This window comes from Anoplophora glabripennis, unplaced genomic scaffold, assembly GCF_000390285.2.
Source record: "Anoplophora glabripennis isolate ALB-LARVAE unplaced genomic scaffold, Agla_2.0 scaffold22, whole genome shotgun sequence".
In the NCBI taxonomy this organism is placed as follows: Eukaryota; Metazoa; Arthropoda; class Insecta; order Coleoptera; family Cerambycidae; genus Anoplophora; species Anoplophora glabripennis.
This window is the reverse complement of record NW_019416298.1, coordinates 1,233,462-1,255,242: the sequence shown is the minus strand read 5'-3', so window position 1 is coordinate 1,255,242 and position 21,781 is coordinate 1,233,462. Positions and strand designations below refer to the sequence as shown.

At 34.6% G+C, this 21,781-nt stretch overlaps 5 protein-coding genes across 9 annotated transcripts; 3 read left to right on the top strand and 2 right to left on the bottom strand.

The window, feature by feature from the left end:
- Positions 1-255: 255 nt before the first annotated feature.
- LOC108917255 (zinc finger protein 208) lies at positions 256-6,589 on the bottom strand. The gene is made up of 4 exons (XM_018723761.1): positions 4,952-6,589; positions 1,044-1,176; positions 751-950; positions 256-420 (listed from the first exon to the last, which is right to left on the bottom strand). The coding sequence occupies exons 1-4, from the start codon at positions 6,587-6,589 to the stop codon at positions 256-258; spliced, it is 2,136 nt and encodes a 711-aa protein (XP_018579277.1).
- A 428-nt stretch (positions 6,590-7,017) lies between these two features.
- On the top strand, positions 7,018-8,060 carry LOC108917320 (flavin reductase (NADPH)). Its single transcript, XM_018723867.2, has 3 exons — positions 7,018-7,206; positions 7,260-7,646; positions 7,820-8,060. The coding sequence occupies exons 1-3, from the start codon at positions 7,134-7,136 to the stop codon at positions 7,963-7,965; spliced, it is 606 nt and encodes a 201-aa protein (XP_018579383.1). The 5' UTR covers positions 7,018-7,133; the 3' UTR covers positions 7,966-8,060.
- Positions 8,061-10,147: 2,087 nt separating this feature from the next.
- LOC108917303 (N-acetyltransferase 6) lies at positions 10,148-13,748 on the bottom strand. The gene is made up of 2 exons (XM_018723836.2): positions 13,667-13,748; positions 10,148-12,956 (listed from the first exon to the last, which is right to left on the bottom strand). The coding sequence occupies exon 2, from the start codon at positions 12,954-12,956 to the stop codon at positions 12,399-12,401; it is 558 nt and encodes a 185-aa protein (XP_018579352.1). The 5' UTR covers positions 13,667-13,748; the 3' UTR covers positions 10,148-12,398.
- Positions 13,556-14,860, top strand: LOC108917302 (mediator of RNA polymerase II transcription subunit 6). The gene is made up of 4 exons (XM_018723835.2): positions 13,556-13,653; positions 13,755-14,095; positions 14,146-14,320; positions 14,376-14,860. The coding sequence occupies exons 2-4, from the start codon at positions 13,893-13,895 to the stop codon at positions 14,736-14,738; spliced, it is 741 nt and encodes a 246-aa protein (XP_018579351.1). The 5' UTR covers positions 13,556-13,653; positions 13,755-13,892; the 3' UTR covers positions 14,739-14,860.
- Positions 14,861-16,294: 1,434 nt separating this feature from the next.
- LOC108917305 (protein max) lies at positions 16,295-18,736 on the top strand. Of its 5 annotated transcripts, none has more exons than XM_018723839.2 (7): positions 16,295-16,418; positions 16,688-16,752; positions 16,809-16,877; positions 17,134-17,244; positions 17,327-17,450; positions 17,518-17,694; positions 18,413-18,736. In XM_018723839.2, the coding sequence occupies exons 2-6, from the start codon at positions 16,714-16,716 to the stop codon at positions 17,676-17,678; spliced, it is 504 nt and encodes a 167-aa protein (XP_018579355.1). In that variant the 5' UTR covers positions 16,295-16,418; positions 16,688-16,713; the 3' UTR covers positions 17,679-17,694; positions 18,413-18,736. The 5 variants fall into 5 exon arrangements, with proteins under 5 accessions (XP_018579355.1, XP_018579353.1, XP_018579354.1 ...); XM_018723837.2 differs by having other exon boundaries at positions 16,681-16,752; XM_018723838.2 differs by lacking the exon at positions 16,295-16,418 and adding an exon at positions 16,575-16,636.
- The last annotated feature ends 3,045 nt before the right edge of the window (positions 18,737-21,781 follow it).

Below are 21,781 nucleotides of genomic sequence, written 5' to 3'. Positions count from 1 at the left end.
GCAAACAAGAAAATCCAACAAAAACGATAAACGTTTATACATTTTCTGTTTTTGGTAGAAATCGTGCAAGTTTCTACGCAAATTATCAACAAATTATGTAAAACTATGAAAATCAAGACAACGGCACGCGTCTAAAATTCTAAAACACCCTGTATTTTAAAAACTAAAAGCAACTAATTCGACAAATTATCAAATTTATCGATAAACCAATACTAGAATACTACTAAGAGATCTAATTCCCGGTTCTTTCAAATCTTACAGTATAATAGCGTCGGGATGTTGGGTACGCAGGTGCTTGTTCCGGTCTCCCTTCTGCCTAAACTCTCTCCCGCACACCTGACAGGGATAGGGTCTCTCGTCCGTGTGGATCCTCCTGTGGTTGTTCAAGGCGTCGGCCCTGAAAAATCTCTTGGGGCAAAGCTAGATCCCAAAAAAATACATTTATTTTTAATGCTACCCAGCAGGTTTAACCAGCAAACCCTCTATTGGATATCGTGGTTTTCGACACAAAACCACCAAAATGTTAATGTCGTATCAGTAAAGGTCAAAATCAATGACCTTAGGAAGTTAAAATACAAATCAAGTAAGGAGTACCGCGTTTTTATACGGTATACACATGTTTAAAGGGAATAAAGAATCATGACCTTGAACAAGTCATCCGTAAAATCCTGTAACCAACTCAAAGAGAACAAGAGTCATATCATTTTGCACGAGGTTATCAAAGAACTCGACAAATACACGAAAACTTACGTCGCATCCGTATCTCCTGTCGTTGGTGTGTATCAAACGGTGCTGGTAGTAAACCGACCCCGTCAGGAAACACTTGTCGCACACTGTGCACCGGAAAGGCCGTTCCCTGGTGTGCACCTTGCGGATGTGGTCCTTCAAGTCCGGCCTTATGGTGTACCTCGCCTCGCAGCCTTCGTGGGGGCAGGCGAAGGGCTTGATGCCTAAATTTTAAAAATATCAAGAGATTGTTATTGGATCCATCAAAATTTAAATTAAACTCTGGTGATGAGCGACAAACTGAAGACCGGTCTCACCTTGGTGAAACCGCATGTGCTGCCACAGGTGGGAAGTTTGGGAATAACTCCTACCGCAGGTTTCGCAAACGTAAGGTTTTAAACTCTTGTGGGCGCGACTGTGGATAAGGAGCGCTTTGGCGCTGTGGAGAACCTGAAAAATAAATTCGTACCAGAGTGAAACAAGGCCACCACTCTACATTTTGAAATGATAAAAAACTCGAGGTGGGTTGTGTGTATCATAGAAGACTTTTAAAGACTTCTAGGATACTACATTTTATGCATACAAGCACATACCCAGATCGCCGTGGTATAGCAAACCCCTGTAAGAAGTCAATGGTACATTAGAAGATATATAGAGTGACATGCTGAGAAACATCTATTAAAGATTTAGATTAATATATTGAATGGTTCTTTTGATAAGCAGTTATTTTTTAATGTCAATTATCTTAAAATGCGTTTTTTTTTCTAATACATGGTTCAGCCATAGCACGATAGAGATAACAAACTTCATGTTTTCTTCATCATTTTCATTTTTCCAAAACGTACTGTTTGAAATATCGAAATTTTTGAAGTATGTGCAGTAGATGCATAAACCTTATAAAAAACTGGACTAGCCCAACTGTCATTTTGCCAATATAAACGGCAATCGCACAGACGTGCGCGAGAGAGAAGAGCTAGTAAGTGCGCGCTAAGAAGTTCACAAAACTAGCGCGCTACACTTAATTTCGTATTTCTAGATATATTTTCCTGACTCTTCTGACGTAGTTGTTTCAAAAGTTCATATTTTCTTGCTTCGCATAAATTCAAATTACCTATATCGATTCTTCCTTCCTTCAACATATTATTAAAAGAGAATTTTTGCTGAATCACATTACAAGCACAGTTCAGTTGAAACTGTTTATTTATATTCAGTTTGATGTTAAAAAATAATTCGAAGAGTGACACATTTTAAGCAGGCAAAATTTTGACGTTAAAATGGCATCTCATTTTGAGGATGAGGGAATAATAATAATAAAATCTAATAAGTTATCATCAGAAACAACTGGATCGTTATTTTCAGAAAGATGCGAAAATATAAACATAAACCATCATAACCTCTATCCTACCTTGAAATTTATTTTTTTCTCCATTTAAACGTCTCTTTGCGCAATTGATCGCTGAACAGAATTCCATTATATTTAGTTTTCATAAATATTTCACATACACTAAATCACACACACACAAATTTAAGAACTCTTTTACTCTTTGTTTTGCCAGTACTTGCCTGCACTAGCTTCATCTCTTGCACACATCAGCGCGATTGACCTCTCTTTCTAAGGCCCGTCTATAATTTATAAGGTCTATGATTAGATGTAGAGGACAAGACATTTATTGTCCATGAACACGCAATAAAGTGATTTTTATTTTTTTTCCAACAAGATACGAAAAAAATTCAATTCAATTTGTATTTGTAGTTGCTTAATGCGAATAAAATTACAAAAGTTTTTAAAATGTCAGTAGCGCACATTTTTTTTGTCAAAAATATTGGTTATTAAGGGGACGTCACTGGATTTAATAATTTTAAAATAGTTAGGTCTAATTTATCCCCTTTCTACCATAAATAACAGTGCCAGATTTCAACAAAATCGGCTAAAGGATTATTATTTTATTAAAATTTTAACAAAAAAAACAATTTTTTTAAAAAGTTTGACACCAAACTTAAAATTACTCGAAGAATCACCCCCTGAAGTTTGGTCACGTATTTAAATAACACCTTGTATATCACGAGTCAAAATAAAAAATCTCTTCGACAAACAACAAGTCAAAAATAAATACTGTTTCTGATCAATCAGCTGCTGAATAAATGTTATCAGAGAAATGTTTCTGTGGGGAAGAAAATACAGGGTGTTTTTTGTATAAAGAATCGTTTTTTCGGCCTTAGCCTTTGGCCTACTTTGGTCCTTGTGGTGGGATTCTAAACCCAACTCGAAGAATTTTGGTTGATTTTCGTGCTCTTTTAATGTACGATGATACGTCCTAAAAATTTGAGTAGGTAGGTAAGTATTTCAAGTTTGTTTAGGCGCATTTTTTTTTATTTTCAAGCGGTTTTTACATATTTGGTCCTGGTAAGGGTGATTTATTTATAATTTTATTCTGAATTATTTCATTTCCCGTTAACTTAACCAGTAACGTTTCACAATTTTTTTGTAATGTCGTTACATTAATCTATTATATTTTAAATATCACTAGAAATGAAAATTTTTCTATGCGCATAAAAAATAACGTGGGCTTAACTTTTGGCGGCACAATACGTAAAAAAAAAAATAAAAAATATCATATTTTTCTTCCTATTTAATTATGTATCTTTTCAAGAGTTTATTTTAGGCCAAAATGGAAGAGAAAAATATGTTTGTAATTAATTTTTTTACAAAATATGACTTGTTACAAATCGAATGAATCATGATTATTATTGTAAAAATCGAAAAAATCGCCAAAAATGGGGTTAAAAAACATTACTTTTTAGGGAATTTTTTTGGGGTCTTTAAATTGGTTATAGGACCTTCATACTTGGCTCAAGGAAACTTCGTGTTATGTAGAATCATCACACCAAATTTCATCAAAATCGGTTCTATAGATTTTGCATAATAATTTTGCAATTCAGATTTTGAAAAAAAAATTGCAAATTTTCAAAATTTTGCACAGCAAAAACCAAGGCCCTTAGATACTTGACAATTTAACCACATATAGAAGGGCTTTCAAGCTTTCAAACGCTTTTTAAAAAATTCGGATCCGTCAATTAGGAGAGCTCTGGCGCTTGTTTAAACATTGGTCGAATTTTTGTACTTATAAACAATTAGAATAACTTTGTGAATATTCAATCAAATCAATTTTTTAAAGCAGGTTTTAAGAGTTTATGATTTTTTATAATTAATTTATTAATTTAATCATTTCTTTTGTGATTCAAATATTATTTATTGTTTAAAATATAAGCAAATGAGAAATTAACTCATTATATTACTAATTTTCGACATATTTTGAAAATAATTGTTGTTTAAACAATTTTAGAATATTTAAATAAATTTGTTTTTGATCTTTGATAAACAGTATATAAGTTTATGCACTTACCTTTGATACAATAAAAAAATAAAGTTGATATAACACCACCACACAAAAAAAAAGTTGCCTGAAATGTATATGCGAAAAAAGTAAATTTTCATTTTTCAGAAGATTCTTCAGCGTTTTGCTGAAAATTGAAGGGTGATGGAGCAATTCTGACTCCGGATTCGTGTTCAGTGGGCGAAAATACATCGGAAATCATATGTCGCATGTACATTTCAGACAACTTTTTTTTGTGTGGTGGTGTAATTAAAGGAAGTTCAAAGATAAATAATTATCGGACTGTTGAAACACCAATAATTATTAACAATAGGCATTTGAAAATACGCTAATTGTTCTTCCTCTAGAAGCTGTGATATTAAAAAATTTGTTTCTTCTTCCATTTTCGTCTCATAAAATCAACTCTTGAAAAGACATAATTAAATAGGAAGAAAAATATGACATTTATCGAATTTTTTGAACATATTGTGCCGCCAAAAGTTAAGTCCACGTTTTTTTTTATGAGCATAGAAAAATTTTCATTTATAGTGATATTTGAAAGCCAAAAATCTCCATGGATATATGATTCACCCAAATATGGACTATTTGAAATAGATACCGTCTGGACTATAGGTATATTAGAAATTGTTATTTATATTGAATAAATGTTATTACTATATTATGTTATTATTGTACAATGTACCCTCAACGACAAATATTTTATAAAAGAACATTTTTAATATAAAAAATTTGGAAATTTGGATGCAGGTTGAAAAATTGTAACTACTCGTTGTAAAATTAAGTAAAAATAAATACTTCCTAAAACTAAATTGGAAGAAACAATGTTTTACCTGTCCGCACTCCTCGCAAGTGAAACTGGCGGCGTGTTCCTTCTCCCTATGCGTTTCCAGGTCGACGATAGTCCCGAAAACCTTAATGCACCGTTCACACTGATACTTGAAACCGTCGTCGACCTCCGCGCAGAACTTCTTCAACTTCAACGACTGATTCTTGGGCCATTTGCGCTTCCTGCCCCTCTTCTTCTTCTCCGGAGCTTCCTGTTGGGAAACTGCACCGCAACTGGCTTCCGGGACCTCAGTCTTCACTTTACTCAGATCGATCAACTTCTCCGGTTCGACGTTTTCCTTGTTGCTGTCCTCGTTGATGGTTGACGGACTGACGTTGTTGATCTTGTTCACAGGCACGTCTAAAGTCTTCAGCACGTCCTCGATCAACTTGTTGAGGATCTGCTTGTTGTCCAGAGCCTTCTCCTTGGTATCGGTCTCCTTTTTCTCATGATCGGAAGTGTTGGGGATGTGCAGCTTAGGGGTGTAGTGCTTCTTTTTGATTTTGTGCGTGTAGAGCAGCTCGTGGGACTTGAAGGTCCTGTCGCAGTACTCACAGTAGGTCAACTTCGGCAGGTAAAAGAGGCTCACGTATTCGGAGCATTTCTTCATCCAGTGCTGAGCGGCGACAGCGTAGGAATCGAACACCAGGTTGCAGTTGACGCATTCGTAGTTCTTCCCGGTGGTGTGCTTCCGTTGGTGCATCAGGAGCAAGTTTTTTTCAGCGTAGGTCCTGTTACAGAACTCGCATTGGAGCAGGATCTCCGTCAGGATCTTCTCGATGTTCTTATCGTCGACGTGGACTGAGGAATTATCCTTGCTCGACTCGCCGTTCGTGATCAGCGAGGCGAAACTCTTTATTTCTTCCTGCAAGAAGCTCAGTTCCTTGTTCTCTTCGGAATCGGCGTCAAATTCTATTATTTCAGTGCAAATAGCTACGTGGTAATTCGCTGTAACCGTCGAGGAAAACACTTCGTGGCATTTTCTGCACTTCCACACGGTTACGTCGCTTCTATAAAATTTCGAGATGTCTCCAGACTTCTTGCAATGATTTTCCTTGTGGATTCTAAGCCTGTTCTCACTAACGAACTGTTTATTACAGTGCTCACAGATGTTATCCTGGGTATTCTCGTGACCGGCCTGGTGGCGTTCCAAATTGTTCTTGCTGACGAACTGCTTGTCGCAGACAGTGCAAACATATTTAACACGAACACCCTTGTCGATGTCCTTGACGTCTGCGTCGGCCTTGAGGACAACTCTCTCAGCATTAAATTCGCACTGGTGTCGCTGGTACTGATATTTCGTCGGGAAATTCGTTTCACAGTTTTGGCACCTGATCATTGTTGGGATGTTAAGAACGGGCTTTTTATCAAGCGCTGCTTCTGAAGAATCTGGGGATTGAACTATTTGGACGTCTTCCAGTTTCAAACATTTTATAACTTCCTCGTCGACTTCGAAGCGCTGGTAGTTTAAGTGTAATTTATCGTCGTTATTATCGTTAAAACTTACATTTTCCGGAGTGAAATAAGTTCTAGAGATGAGTTCCTTGGTATTCGGGTCCAGTTCGTGCCTTATAGATGTTACTACCATTCCATCTTCTGTGATCTTGTGCACATTTATTATTATATTATCAAGACTGCTCATTTTTGATAACTACTTTGATGAGAAAACGGATAATTCCTGTATCAAAACAGCTTTGCTTCTTAATGAATGATTGATCGAGATTTTAAATTCAAAAAACAATATTCCTTGTTTGGACAACAATAACAACTGAACTATTGTTGCTATGACAAACGCGCAGTCAATTTTTTTGTACAAGTCAGCCTTGCCATGACATTATTGTAGATCTATAAAAATTTGATTACACAAAATTTTCAATCTGCTTTTTAGTCTCGCTTGAAAAATGAGAATAATATTTTACTGTATTATTTAATATGTACTTACTTAAAAAATTAAATTAATTTCCTGTTTGAAAGATTGACAATGACCGCCATTTAAATTGAATTTAAACTTAAGCATGCGCAGAATGGCGGCAGATTTGAATGACTTCCATTTGCAAACATAAACGCAAACAAGTATTTTGAGGTTATAATAAAATTGACAGTCACTGTGATCCATCAAATAAATAATTATAATTTTAAAAATTTCCTAACTCTGTAAGTCAGTAGCAGATATTTGGTATTACAAAATGGACAAAGTGCTAATTTTTGGATCAACCGGAATGACGGGCATTTGTACCGTAGAAGCGGCAGTTCAAAAAGGTACCCAAAACTTGCTCAATATCCGAAAATATCCTAACTTTGGTGGTTTGCAGGTTTAAATGTAAGAGCCTTTGTGAGAGATCCGTCTAAACTGCCCGACCATCTCAGAAACAGCGTTGAGGTGGTACAGGGCAATGTATTGGAGTATAAAGATGTGTTAAACGCTATAAGGGGGGTAACAGGAGTTGTAGTTGTCCTGGGTACGGGAACTGTTTTAACACCTACGACAGATTTAAGTGAAGGAATGAAGAATATCGTCAAAGCCATGAAGGAGCTGAACGTTGAGATAGTCTCAGTTTGCTTATCTGCATTCTTGTTTTTCGAGCCGGAAAAAGTACCACCGATGTTTAGGGATGTTACCGCTGATCATCAGAGGGAATACGATGTGTTGAAGGAGTCTGGACTAAAATACATCGCTGTGTTTCCGCCTCACATAACAGGTAATTTATATGAAATTGTTCTCTCAAATAAGTAATATGTAATTCATTTCACTTTGTAATATCATTATAAGGGTTTGTCCTTTTTGTAGACGTATGAAAGGGTTGAGAGATATTCTGTGAACAGTGTCTTTTAGTAGGTATGATTAAAATTAGAAAAATATTGCTTTTTGTAGATCAGCCCGGTACCGAGTATGAGGTCCAGTATGACGCATCTCCAGGTAGGGTAATTTCGAAACACGACCTGGGAAGGTTCTTAGTCGATTCTTTGACACTACCGGAACACTACGGAAGAGCTTGTGGTGTTTGCACCAAACGTTAATGTTTTCGTTATTCCTCACATTTTCATAAAACAACTTACGTGCTTGAGAATTTTAGATAAAGGGACCACATCAAAGATGTTTGCCAAAAATTATATAAGAGTAGTTTTTATTTAGGTTTTAATGCTAATTTTAAATAACGTCCGTTTTTAAACAAAGGATTTGTGTGTTGATAGCATTGGGCAGCTTTAAAGAATCTATCCGTTTATTAAAAGTTTTTTCTATCAGTCTTAAATTTGCGAATGTTACGTTGAAAATATCGATTACTGCATAAATATTTTAAACACTGAGAACAAAATTTTAATTTTTCTACGTCCGTTACTTGTATTTTTCCAAGGTTGCGGTCCCATTGAAAAAACGCAACAAATTGATTTAGAAATATGTTTTTCTAATTCATTTATGTTTTATAGCGTAGCCTGTTCGTTTTTGTTTACTAAAAGTCGACGCCTTATTCTTCATAAACGTTGAAGAGATATTGTCACTCCCCAAACCCCTCCTACATACGAGCTTGTTTCGTTTTAATTTTTTTTATCTTATGTGATGATTACACAAACTATAAATTGTTGTAAATTATCCAACGGAATGTATTACTGTCCAATGACATATGAATTATGATTGTTTATGTCAATTATTTTACTGTTTTTAAAATATCATGCTAGAGATAATAAATAATTTTTCTTTTATCTACGATAACATACCTAGACGTACGTTAAATATCAATTTGAGGTTGCGAAATAAAAAATAATGAGTAGTTAAAACTTCTTGAATGGTTTGAATTTAAAAAAAAAAAAGTTTTTCTACAATCGCACAGTGGGCAAAATCGCCCAAAATTCTGTGCGAGGTAGTAAAAGTTGTCTAGACGGGGATATTTTTTTTTAAATACTCGTAATTATTTCCACTTTCTTATGTCATTGCCACAATTGCGATATTTTAAGATCTCAACTTAAGATTAAACTACAATGTTTATAATACTTGATACCACAAAATATGAACAATATTTAGCGAATATAAAAAAAGTAAGGTATAAATCGTAAAACCGGAACCAAACTGGGTCTAGGAGCCATTGACGCTCCGTGTACAATGTATTTCCTTGTCGTGAGGATGCGGCCGCATAACGGCTGGATCGTTTGTCAGTTGTCTCACCTATGACACACTGTTGAGGACTAATAAGTCCGAAACCAGTCTGTGCCTGGCGGGTTAAACTGACGAACGATCCTAGCTGTTGCACAATTCAATGCCGGCGAAATAGTTGTTTCTCACAACACTAACAATTAAAGAAAAAATATGTGGGTTTTGATTTTATAAGTCAGGGTTTTGTGGGTTTGGATTTAATGGATTTAGGTTTATGATTTCAAGAATTTGTTGTTGAAAGGTTTACAATTAACTGGTTTTAAAATTTATACCTTACATTTTTTATATTCGCTAAATGTTCATATTTTGTTGTATCATTTCTGGGAAACATTTCTGATTGTAGTTTATAAGAGTATTTAAGGTATCGCCAGTAGAGATCTTAAAACACAAACACAATTGTTGCAGTGGCATAAGAAAGCAGACATAATGACGAGTACTTAAAAAAATATCCCGATTTGGATAACTTTTACTACCTCACACGGAATTTTCAGGGTTTTCGCCCACTGTGAATCGTATCAAAGTGACAGCTTTATCACTTTTAATTTTTGTTATTCTGTACTGTAAAGTTTTGGTAAAAAGTGTTTTTACAACTTCGGTAAAAATTTGTTGTGCCTCGAAAATTAATAAAAATACACTAACTACTAACCGCACCTGAAAATCGTCAATCGCAAACAGCATGTGATAATTATACTTTTCTGGTGACACAGAATGTTGTCTTTTAATGTAATCTTGATCTTGTTATAATAATTTTGAATTTTACTGAAATTTAATTGCCAGCGTGAAGGAAATAAAGTTACTGTTCCATACAAAATTACTGTCAACGTGACTTGTAATCAGGCCCGGTCTGTCTCTTTCAAGGGCCGTCGGGAAAAATCAAAATCAGAGCCTATTTGGTTTTGTCTGTTACTAGAGTGCATATCGACACTAACAAGGAAAACTGTCATATATCAAATTTGGTTGTACTGAGATATTTGAATAGTTGAGAAAATAATAATGTTCGTTATTTTTTTATTACAAGAGCAAAATCGTTCTTCTTTAACAAAGTAATTATTGTTTAGGTCCTAATTAATTATTCATGATCAAAATAAAATAGTTTAGGATAAGAAAAAATGGATTTTGAATGAGTTACTACGGTTTTCGTCGACAAAGTTTTTTATTGAGAAACAACTTGCTACACTAATAAGATGCAGAAAAATTAAACATTTTCTATTTTCAGATAAAAAAATTTTTGTTAATATCAGTAATGACATAAAAGGAAAATTTATTACGATTCAGAGTCAGTCATCTTCTTGGTCAATATTACTTTCTTCCTGGTGGTCAGTCTTACTAGCGGGCCGAAGGGAGTTGTAAAATCCATGATACGTCGGTGGTATCAAGTTAGCCTTACACAGACCCAAAAGACCGCTTAATTTTTTACCATCAATTGGCAGCACACCTTGATACAATTTTGGAAATTGATTTTCTTCGCGTTTGCCTGTGTTTTTTGTTTGTAAATCTAGTTCTTTATGATTTTCTCCAAAATTATACATAAAAGATACTTTATTGGGAGACTGGATTGCAGTGGATTTCTCTGATTTTACTGGTTTTTACAGCCAGTAATATCTTTTTTCCAGTTTTGTTTCTTTACCATTGGTTTAAGTTACAAAATCTCCTTGAGACATTTCTTTTACTTTGTACTGTGGGGCAGTAACTTTAGCCATTTTTATTAAACTAATCCACTGATCAGAGTGACGTTTTTTTGCAACTTTAATCACAGCATGCGGTCATTTTCATTCTGCGTGTGGCCAATTTCAAGAAAACGGTGTATTATTTCCATATCCAAAGTCATTAATGCATAAGCAAACATCGCCAAGAAAAAACAATTACCGTTTTGACCACCGCAATTATCGGAATAAAGAATAACCTTTCGTATGCCATTTTCTTTAACACTTTTTAAAAAGATCCATAAACAACTTCCAATTTCATCCGGTTCTCTCTTCGATATTTGCTCATGCCATACATAGGAATAGCCTTGATTGCTGCCTAAATCATAAATTTTAAAGTTGTATGTTGCAATTTTACTTTTATAATAAAAATCGCTGACTTCTGACTTGGGCGTTACTAACACCTTCTGCAAATCAAAGCAAGCTGTTATTAGAGATTTATCATTTTTCGACAATTCTTTATCAATGTATTTCAGATTTCGAACCGCGATTTTCTTTGAATTATAATTATTATAATCATTATTTTTTCTGTTCTCTTATCGGGATCTGTATTCTTATAGGCACTACACACGGAATCTTTTTTTGGCTTAAAGAAAGCTTTAAATTTCGAATTCTCTCGTTTTTCCTCCAGGCCTACGGCTTATAGATAAAGAAGTTATTAGTTTAAAGGGCTTACGGTTTGGAATATATATTTATTTCTCTCTTTCTTTCCTGTAGGTACACCACTGTTTATAGAGGTATAGGGCAAAATAATAAAATTTGTGTTATTTTTATGTTTTTTTAAATCTCATTTCTACAAAAGATTCAATTTTTATTTTTACATTCTTCTTTTTTCTTTTCAATTTACGGTGGCTATCTCAAGAATTTTCAAAAAAAATTCTTATACTTTTGGCGCCCTCGTTAGTCGTTTGGGGGGCCTATCTTCCAAAATAAGTCGGATTTTGCCGACTACCCGACCTGGCCAGACTGGGCCTGCTTGTAATCATTTATGAAGACCCCGTACTACAATGCTTGTTGCATTAGAAACATAAAAAACACTTCCAATTTCTTTTACTCGTAATATAAATATATTATAAATTTTATACTTTTTTTTTTGTTTGGCGACAAATCTAACATAGCTTTTTCCGAACGTTCAACGTTTCAAGAAGGTTATTAGACATATCAACCTTCATCACTATCACACATTTTAGAATGCACACAAACGACAATAGAATACGGAAGAAAACAAATTCGTTGACAGTGAAAGATATTTATTTAATGTTATCAGTATAAATGCGCTTAATTACTATGATAGTACAACCTCAAATTTCAAATAGAGCTGGACAAATTTCACTTGAGCCCTGAAGTACACAAATCAATCAACGAAAAGCTCTGCACAAGTGGGATCCCTTCCCCGCACCACTACTTTGCCACTGCGCATCCTACCCGCATGGCTCAAATGAATTTGCTTTATCTGTACAGGTTTACATGGAACTAAATTCTGTACATAATTACAACATTGCAGGTCGATTGTAGAAAAACTATCGTATGTAATGCACAAAAAGTTTGTTTATGGCGTTAACTTCTCGCATTTGTCACAGAACAGCTCAGAAATCGGTTTACTATATTTGTTTCTTCATGAAAGTTTTTGTACTGTTATTAGCCGTCGTCGTTTTGGTGACCGGCAAGGGCGGTGGAGGTGGGGCGTTTTGAACGACGGAACTTTTATCGGTTTCGGTTTTTTGTCGAGGTGCTGTACTGTTAGGTATGTAACTTCCATATATAGATATAGGTAGACATTCGGTGTAGCCCAATTTACTGTAGAAAGGTTCCTGTCCTTTTGTTGATAAATAAATAGTGTCTAAACTTAGAAAGTCTTTGCAGTATTCCTCGGCTTTTCTCATTAAAACAGTCCCGTATCCTTTTCCCCTCAATTTCCGATCTATAACCACCGATTCCAGGAAACAAGCCTTCCTTATGCTGGGTATCGAGGTAAGTTTCAGATGTCCGACTACCGTTTTATTCTCCAGTAATACTAATGAGGTAGGTAGGCGATCGCAAGAAGCTTGTAAGCTGTGCATGCGTGCTGTGTCGCTCCTTTTCCACTCGTCGTTTATCAATCGACAGCAGTCCGTTAGATATTCAGGATGTTTGTGCAGCGGTAAAACCGAAAGGCTCATCTACAAAATTTAGAGAGAAAAAGATTTTAAAAATTATTAATTATTTTATTTTCATCTTTTTGTGGCAATATTTCCACACCGCCTCAAAGGAAGTGTAAATGGAGTTTTATTTACATTTTGGAGAGTAGTAGCAAGCTTAAAATATATTTAGTGCCGTAATATCATTTTTCGTTCACAAGAAGTGTCTATAAAAAAAGATTTTAAGGTGGAATTGTAATGTATGTTAAAATATCTGAAAGAGCTGCAGAAATCTGAGACATAGGTTGCAATATAAAATAAAAATAACAAAATGGTGTTAATAAAATACAGACAGAGATTTGTGCTACACAAATCACATTCACTATATTCAAATTATGACATTTCTGGTTTCTCGTTGCCTATAAATCGAACAAATAAATAATAAAATAAAAATAAATTTCTTGGTTGCTTATTTTCGTGAATAAAAAACAAAAATTGCCGCCACAAAGGATTGCACACGTTAAAATGTATGCAACACAAAATACTACTTTGTGTATGAATGGTTGCCTTGTATAATTACTATAATTCGACAAAATCTAAACAAAACATATTAATTATACAAAAAGATTTCCTTAATGTATACAAAAATATAATTTTTTAATATAACGAAATAGTAATTTGAAAAGTTACATCAATTGGATTTGAAACTTGAAAATTTCCAGAAATCTAAGTAGAGCAGGTAGGAAACTCACCTCTAAAATGAAATGTTTAAAAATTGTTCAGAAGTAGCAGAAAATAATACTCCTTTATTGAATTGGCCTTTTGTATCTTTTGTTTTAGGAAACGCGTGATGAATTTTCATATGTATTAAAAATAACTACTGGTCGAAGAAACTAACCTCAAAACGTATTACTTAACCTGAAAACATTATACTGTCGTTTGAATTTGTTGTTTACGGAGGCAATTTAGGTAGGAAAAATGTTGCCGGGAAGACTGGGAATGACTGCCCCAGGAATCCCAGATAATCCTCTAAGTCTGTCTTGGCACGATTCGACTTGGATTCCTATATTAAACACGAGCAACGTTATGGACTACTTCTCACAAGTCTCAAATCCATTCTTCGATAGAACTTGCAACAATGAAATCGTTAAAATGCAAAGGCTCAATCCAGATCAACTACAGTAAGGTACTTACTAATTTTTACCACGATTGTATCGTATAAAATTTTTAGAAACATGACTGGGTTAGAATACGTTTTACTTCATGTCCAGGAACCGATATTGTACGTTATTAGGAAACAACATCGGCATAGCCCGCAACAAGCTACCGTTCTCGCAGATTATTACATCATAGCTGGTGTGGTGTATCAGGCGCCTGATCTGGCCAATGTTTTGAACTCCAGACTGGTAAATAAAACTATAAACACTGTCCTAGCCCCACTTTTATCCGCATTTATTTCAGTTGTCGGCCGTGCACCACCTCCAGTCGTCGTTCGAAGAGGCGTCCAGTTTCGCGAGATACCATCCGAGCAAGGGTTACTCGTGGGACTTTAAGTCGCAGAGACCCAGCGTAGATAAGGTGAAGAAAGAGGAGAAACCGAGGGAAGAACCCAGTTCGCTTTTCCAGAGGCAGCGGGTAGATATGTTGCTGGGCGAACTGATTAAAAAGTTCCCTCTACCGACACCGCCTCAACCTAAAATCGCTCCGGTAGCGCCTGTTAAAAACGAAACTGACGGCGGTGCTTCTGAAATTAAGGAGAGCAAACCTGAGATCAAACAGGAGAAGATTAAGCCGCCCCCCGAGAAGAAGCCAAGAATTAATTAAATATTTATCAAATAATATGTTGTGTGTTGTATTTGTGATGTGTGTCTCCGAGTCAATAAAATGTTGACTATGTTATGAATTATAGTGAAAATGTATTTAAAAAAGGTTCTTTTTTAGAAATAAATAATTCGATTCAATTTTTATTTTTATTTGTCTCGAATTCCAATCCAATATTGCATTCATCCTACATTCACTTCCTTTCTAGCTCCTTCGGTTTACGAGTTTTCGATTTTTTTCTCGAAGGAAGTACTTGTGCAAAATCCCACCATCACGGCATGTTTAACGACTCCAGAAGCATACGGACCCGCCGCTAGAAAGGCACTTTAATTTTTTTTAAATTTACCATCCACTGATTTTCTCAAATAATTTTAGAGCTCAGAAAAATCTGAAAAAATTACGGTGAACTATAACAGCTCTTCCCAATTCAAAACTGCTAGTTCCTCTCTAGCTCCTCCAGTTCTTGAGATTTTCGAATTTTTCCTTCCATTTACATTTTTGTTCGTCAGGCAATATACAATACATGCTTATGTATACTTGGTTGCTTAAATTTTACTGCAATCACTTTTCATTTTTAATTTTTGTTGGCTAGGCAACATAAAATACACCATTGCGTACTTAACTGCATAAAAATTAATAAAAATTTTCTGGAACATAGTCGCTATTTTTTTACTTGTACAACAATATTTTCTCAAAATCGCCTTTCAATGAGCACTCTAATTTTTTAACAATTTTCATCGATTTTCTACAAAAGTTTTAAGATTCTGAAAAAATCCGGTAGACAATAACGGCCTTGACAAATCTGATACTACATTCAGTTCCTCTCTAAATCCTCAAATTTTCGAGATTTTCGGTTTCTTTTCGCTTTAGAAGAACTTGCACAAAAACCGACCATTACAGCTTCTATAATTTTTTAAAAATTTTAATGCTAATAGATACACAATAATTCCTATCAATTATTAGTTCAGTGTTCAATGAAGTGGAACGCTCACTTGTGTTGATTGACCAATCAAACTGCACTAAACGGTTCCAAATTTTTATTCCACCATCCGTCGTTCAGTAACTACACTAAACTGCGTAAAAATTCTTTAGGAGGTAGGTAACTGTAACAGCCACATATTCACTTCTTAAATTAATTGAACTCTTATTGCATAGATGGCGCAGTCACAGTTCCTAAAAAATTTAACTGTATTTGTCGTTAACTCCAAAAAAAAACGATTATCCCAGCGTGTTCAGCAACCCCAGTTGCGTATATTGCATATAGTACCGTTTTGCGATGAGCACTAATTTTTTGCAAATTTTCATAATTTTTTTGTTATTCCTCTAAACTTATATAAATACCTATTATCAGAATTTTTCAAAATAAAAACATATCTATCTATTCGACAAGATACCATATCGATATGTCGTCAAAATGTACACAATTTCTAAAATAAAAATCGTTCCTACCAAAGTAAAACATATCACGTGCCGTGCTAAAAATGTAAACACGTGTCACATAATTGACAAGTTGTGATGTGACGTTTTGTGACAGTAGTCTGGGTTGGCAGGACTGTTGACTATTTTTAATTTTGCTTATAATAAGCGCCGACATATAACTTTATATTTTCTGGGAATATAACTCTAAGAAAAGAATTGGTCCATGTAAACAAATATCGTGAATTTGTGTTAAAAATTACAGAGGTATGTGTACAGATATGTCGACAAATGGATAACGGAAATTGTACAAACTAAACAAAGAGATAACAACGCTTATAGTTTGTTCACAGCTGTAGATTTCGGGACAGGTATCCGTCAGAAACACGCATGTCCGTACACTCGTGCTTGAGAATCACGTTAGTCTTTACATTTTTCGACTGTGGCGTGGCTGCTGGTGTTGTGGTTGTGGGTTGTTGTAAGAAGTGTGTTTTGGCAGGTAGATGATTATTTATCTCTAAAACACTAGATTTTAGAGTACGCTATATTTGGAGGCCCTAAGATGAGCGATGATGATCGAGATATCGATGTGGAAAGCGACGTAAGTGTTTGAGGGTTTTATATTTTCGCGATCAATATATAAACAAAATTCTTCAGGATGGTGACGATTCGGATTCACGACAGGCCTTACCTAGACAAACTTCCGGAAGTCAATATTATTCGCAGGTAAGAAGTTTGCGTAACGCGAAAACGTGATTTAGACAAGTGCTTGCAAAATACTGTACTCTGTTTACATGTGTACTACTTTCTATTTGGTCTGTTTATAATTACTCTGTTTACTAATAAATGTTATTAGCGTTTAAAACTAATGGACGATAGTTTTTTAATACCATACATATAGCATAGCAAATGTATAATAATGTATTATCTTTTGAATCGCTTAAATTTGTGTTACATAAAATTAATTCATGACATTTCACAGGCAGAAAAAAGGGCCCACCACAACGCTTTGGAGAGGAAACGTCGAGATCACATAAAGGACAGTTTCAGCAGTCTAAGAGATTCTGTGCCCGCCCTTAATGGTGAAAAAGTGGTATGTCTTGTCCGAGTTAACAACCCGTCGAAGTGTTGGTATTTGTTCAGGTAAACGAGCAATTGTAGTTCTCTCATTGCAGGCGAGTCGAGCGCAGATCCTGAAGAAAGCAGCCGAGTATATTCTCTTTATGAGGAAAAAGAATAACTCGCACCAGCAGGATATCGAGGATCTGAAGAGACAAAATAGCCTGCTCGAAGCTCAAAGTAAGCACCTAATTTTGCCCCATTCAAAATGAATGCGGCTGTATGCTAAAAATCGTTTCCTTTTTAGTACGTACATTAGAAAAAGCTAAAGTTACAGGGTCGTTTGGCGGCATGGACGCCGACCTCAAAGATTCCACTTTTAATGAAACTGAATCCGACACGTCGGACACCGAGGGGTCCGTACAACCCAGGAGGCCCAAGAAAATGAAAGTGGGGCCTTATCACTAGACAATATGATTGGATTGTGAGTACTTTGTATGAATTATAATAACGGGGTTGCTATAGGTCTAGAAATGTGGGTAATTTTATATGGGGGGACTTTTTTGGAGTTTGGGCCATATTATAAAATTTTTCAACATTTGGCAGTACGCGTATATTGTGTGGGAAAAATTGTATATACTTGCTACGATTTTAATCAGATTACTGTGCTTTAAATTGAAATTAAAAATTCCTGGAAAAACCATCCTCAAAGGGCAATTTTGTATTATTTACGTATGCTCAAAATGCAGTTTATGTTTCTATAAATTTTTTATTGCAAATCGGGGATTATTCCACTCCAATTCAGTTTTCACCTCTCAAAATGGCAGTGACAAAAGTATGGAGTAATGTAGTGCTATACAGGGTGCTCCAATTAAAACTTCCCTCCTATTTTCCAGGTGGGTAGTTGCAATTAAAACTTCCCACCTATTTTTCAGGCGGGAAGTTTCAATTAAAACTTCCCACCTATTTTATTTGGATGGAAAGTTTCGATTAAAACTTCCCGTCTATTTTCCAGGTGGGAAGATTTAATTGGAACACCCTGTATGTTGGCTGGCTGTCATAACCAATTTTTGTTAATGCAAAATTTAGTAATCCCATTCCGATTAGAAAATTTAAAAAAGAACGTTCTCGTAGCACCCCTGTGAAAATAATTTCACTCGATATGCTTCCTGCTTTTGATTGATTTGATGTTTTCTCTTCAGCTTCAAAAAAGTTTGAGATATAAAAAAAAAGTGACATTTGAAGGATGTCGTGACTTGCCCCCCTGAAGTGGCACCTGACATTATTTCACCCGTACCTTCTCGGTGTATTCTGTAGTAGTACATTCTCTAGGGAGAACTTGATCACTCACAGTCGATAAATGTCCATTTTATTTTTATAGTTTTTACACTTCCTTTTTTTTTTTTTGTTTTGTATAGTTTTGGTTTTATCAAGTTTAGTATTACATCTAGTAATGGTTAAGAGCTTTGTACAAACATTGTTTTCGTTAATATATGTATGTAATTATAATTAATATTAAGGAGAAATTAAAATAGTTATTGATAAAAAAAAATGTTTTCTTCCAAGACAACAAGAAATATACAGGATGTTACGCTTCGACATGTCAAAAATAGTGTTTTTCCCCGAGTATAATTTTTTATGAAAATATTTAATGTTGAAACCTTGCAAAAATTAAATTGAACTTGCTTAAATATAAAGTATGCTGATTGCATTTTCTTAAAAAATTATGGCAGGCCACTGGAAAAAATTATTGCCATGTCAAGGGGTGCCACCGTCATTTTGATCCCAACACTTCGGGTTTTTCAAATAAAATTATTTCGGTTCATTATTTAGATTCTGCTAAACAAAAATATTTATTAAATGTACAGTACAAAGTGGTCAAAAGTACAAATTTAGCAAATGGGAAATATAATATTTTACATAAACGCAGGTAAATAATTCTTTAAAATTTGCAGTTTTTAATGGTTTTTACAAAAAAATAATAATAAGTCTCCCTGTACATTTTTATGACACTTAAATATTTTCGTATTCATAACAATGAATTTATACGGTATGTCCGCGGTTAGAGTGGAAAAGAGAGAAAATATTTTTAATTTCATTTTAAGAACGTTCTCCTTGCATGTACAGGGTAATCAGGAAATCGGTAAATATAAACATCGTTAAAGAATGAACTGCCTTTGTTTTTAACAATACAGAAACATGTTATTAACGAAAGTTGCTTAGAATTGAAATTTATATTATAATTTCAATTCGTGTATAAATCGGCCTACTTTGATAGAAACGGACAGTAAAACGTTTTTTTTTTGTTCATTTTACGAGAAAATGGTGTTCTTAAAATTTTTGCTCGTCTTTAAAATATCTTTAAAATGTCTAAAGATTAGCAAAAATTTCAATCAAGAATGCCTTTTTCTCGTAAAATGAACAATAAAAACGTTTTACTGTCCGTTTCTATCAAAGTAGGCCGATTCGTACACGAATTAAAATTATAATATAAATTTCAAGTCTAAGCAACTTTCCTTAATAACATATTTCTGTATTGTTAAAAACAAAGACAGTTTATTCTTTAATGATTTCTATATTTACCGATTTTCTGATCACCCTGTACATGCAAGATGAAAGTTCTCGGTGCCAACCGCTTTTTAAAGACAAATAAAAATTTTAATCAAGAATGTCTTTTTCTCGTAAAATGAAAAATATAAATATTTTCCCTCTTCGTTTTTTTTGCATAAAATTTAATAATAATTAATAATTTTATAAATTATTAATTAATGGTAAATTGGAGTAAGAAACATATAAGCATATATCTACAGACTTTTACATGATGGCACAATCCGTTTGCTGCTAGTATTTTTGTCACAAAATCATTGATTTAAGGCTCTATTGATTGGCTTATAAGTAGAGCTCGGGACTCAGTCGGATGATCATAGCTGTTGCGTCTGCCTTTCGCTAAGTGCACCGTACGAAACCAGTAATAACGGCAGTTATTGACTCCGCGTTTGCTTCATGTATACGTGTTTTAATATTCTAATAATGTCGAACGCGCCAATGAGTAAAAAACGACCTTTTGCTGATAAAGTACTCAAATTTATTTATTTTTATTTATACCTACCTGTCTATTTGTTTACGACGAACACGCCTATGACTAGCCATGAAAACCCCGAGTTTTATTCATAAGTCATGTAATGGCTCACAAAACAGCTGTTAATCTACTTGAACCGTTAGCAGCCGTTTTATTATTTATGAAATATACCGGGTGTAAGACGTTTGACTGCCACTACTTCAGCATGAGATAGAGTAATCATAAATGAACAATAAAGTCGTATATTACAGGGGCGTAAGATTAACAGTTTTCAAAAAACAGTGAGTATTAATATTGGGGAGTTTCATCAGAACGTGACAACAGCGTTTAACCTGCTGATGCACACGACGTGTGCACACGGCAGACTTGTCCTACGGAAAAAATGTAAACAACTATTATTGTGAAACATTTAGTAAATTTCAAGACAATTGTTTTCCAGTTTTTAAATAAATAAAATATAATGTATCGATTTTGTAGTACGGAGCTTAAATTTTAGATGGAATTTTAATAATTATGAATCTCTTACAACAGGTACTTAACTTTTAATCGAATTATGTATTTGAAAAATATGTAATTAAAGTACCCAAAGATTCACGTCGTCCAAATAATCATACTTATTAAAAATAATTTAGGTACTTACCAAAAAGCAAAATTTAGTTTTTTTTATACGTACAAGCACAAAACAAAGTACAACATATGCTCAAAATGTCCACCACCACTTTCAATGCACGCACGACACCTTCGAATCCAATTTTCTCACACTCGCTGGAAAACGCCTCAAGAAAAGGAAATAGTGGTACGCAAAAAACACTCTGACACGGTCCAATTCCAGATACCAACTGAATTGTGTATTGCTGGACACTTAGTACCTCTTGTTATCCGCCGCGCCTTTGTCACATTGCTCGATATGAATTTTATCAAATTTTAAATTTATTACAATGCTAATTATTCTTTAGAATTGACCATAAAGAAGTTCAAAAAAAGTGACAAACATTGTATTTGATGGTATTCTAGGCACGCAGTTATGTCAATATTCCTTAATTAATCCAACTTTTGTACACCAAGTTGGAGATTTTGATAATTTTTTTCTCGAAAATGGGTGAGTTTAGGACCCATGTCACGTAAGATTTTTTTGTTTGTTTTAATGTATCCTATAAGTCTTTAAAATTATGGCAGTCAAACTTCTAACACCCTGTATTTTATTCTTGTGTATTTTATTACATTTAAATTTACCGCCGTTACGGTGCAGCGACATCTATGAGACAGTAGAATTAAAGATTACACTAATTGATTGTACGCGGAAGCGCAAATGGCTCGATCTGTCGTGCAGACTCCCAACTGTGCCCTATGGGAAGAGGATTTCTGAGGTGAAAACAGAACGAAGCGGATATTATCAAATGTTGCTCCTTTTCGAGCTGACAAAAATATCTTTTTTAATTTGTCAGTGTTGCGAGAAACAACTACTACGAGAGCTATATGCCCCTACCGGCAC

Bases quoted from the DNA above. Each gene is read 5' to 3' on its own strand.
- LOC108917305 (XM_018723839.2), top strand. From the start codon at position 16,714: ATGAGCGATGATGATCGAGATATCGATGTGGAAAGCGAC. The intron at 16,753-16,808 runs GTAAGTGTTTGA...AAAATTCTTCAG, and splicing joins ATATCGATGTGGAAAGCGAC to GATGGTGACGATTCGGATTC. The intron at 16,878-17,133 runs GTAAGAAGTTTG...GACATTTCACAG, and splicing joins GAAGTCAATATTATTCGCAG to GCAGAAAAAAGGGCCCACCA.
- LOC108917303 (XM_018723836.2), bottom strand. From the start codon at position 12,956: ATGAGCCTTTCGGTTTTACCGCTGCACAAACATCCTGAATATCTAACG.
- LOC108917320 (XM_018723867.2), top strand. From the start codon at position 7,134: ATGGACAAAGTGCTAATTTTTGGATCAACCGGAATGACGGGCATTTGT. The intron at 7,207-7,259 runs GTACCCAAAACT...GGTGGTTTGCAG, and splicing joins AGAAGCGGCAGTTCAAAAAG to GTTTAAATGTAAGAGCCTTT. The intron at 7,647-7,819 runs GTAATTTATATG...TGCTTTTTGTAG, and splicing joins GTTTCCGCCTCACATAACAG to ATCAGCCCGGTACCGAGTAT.
- LOC108917255 (XM_018723761.1), bottom strand. From the start codon at position 6,589: ATGAGCAGTCTTGATAATATAATAATAAATGTGCACAAGATCACAGAA. The intron at 951-1,043 runs GTGAGACCGGTC...TTTAAAATTTAG, and splicing joins GCACATGCGGTTTCACCAAG to GCATCAAGCCCTTCGCCTGC. The intron at 421-750 runs GTAAGTTTTCGT...TTTGGGATCTAG, and splicing joins ACAGGAGATACGGATGCGAC to CTTTGCCCCAAGAGATTTTT.
- LOC108917302 (XM_018723835.2), top strand. From the start codon at position 13,893: ATGTTGCCGGGAAGACTGGGAATGACTGCCCCAGGAATCCCAGATAAT. The intron at 14,096-14,145 runs GTAAGGTACTTA...TAAAATTTTTAG, and splicing joins CTCAATCCAGATCAACTACA to AAACATGACTGGGTTAGAAT. The intron at 14,321-14,375 runs GTAAATAAAACT...CATTTATTTCAG, and splicing joins ATGTTTTGAACTCCAGACTG to TTGTCGGCCGTGCACCACCT.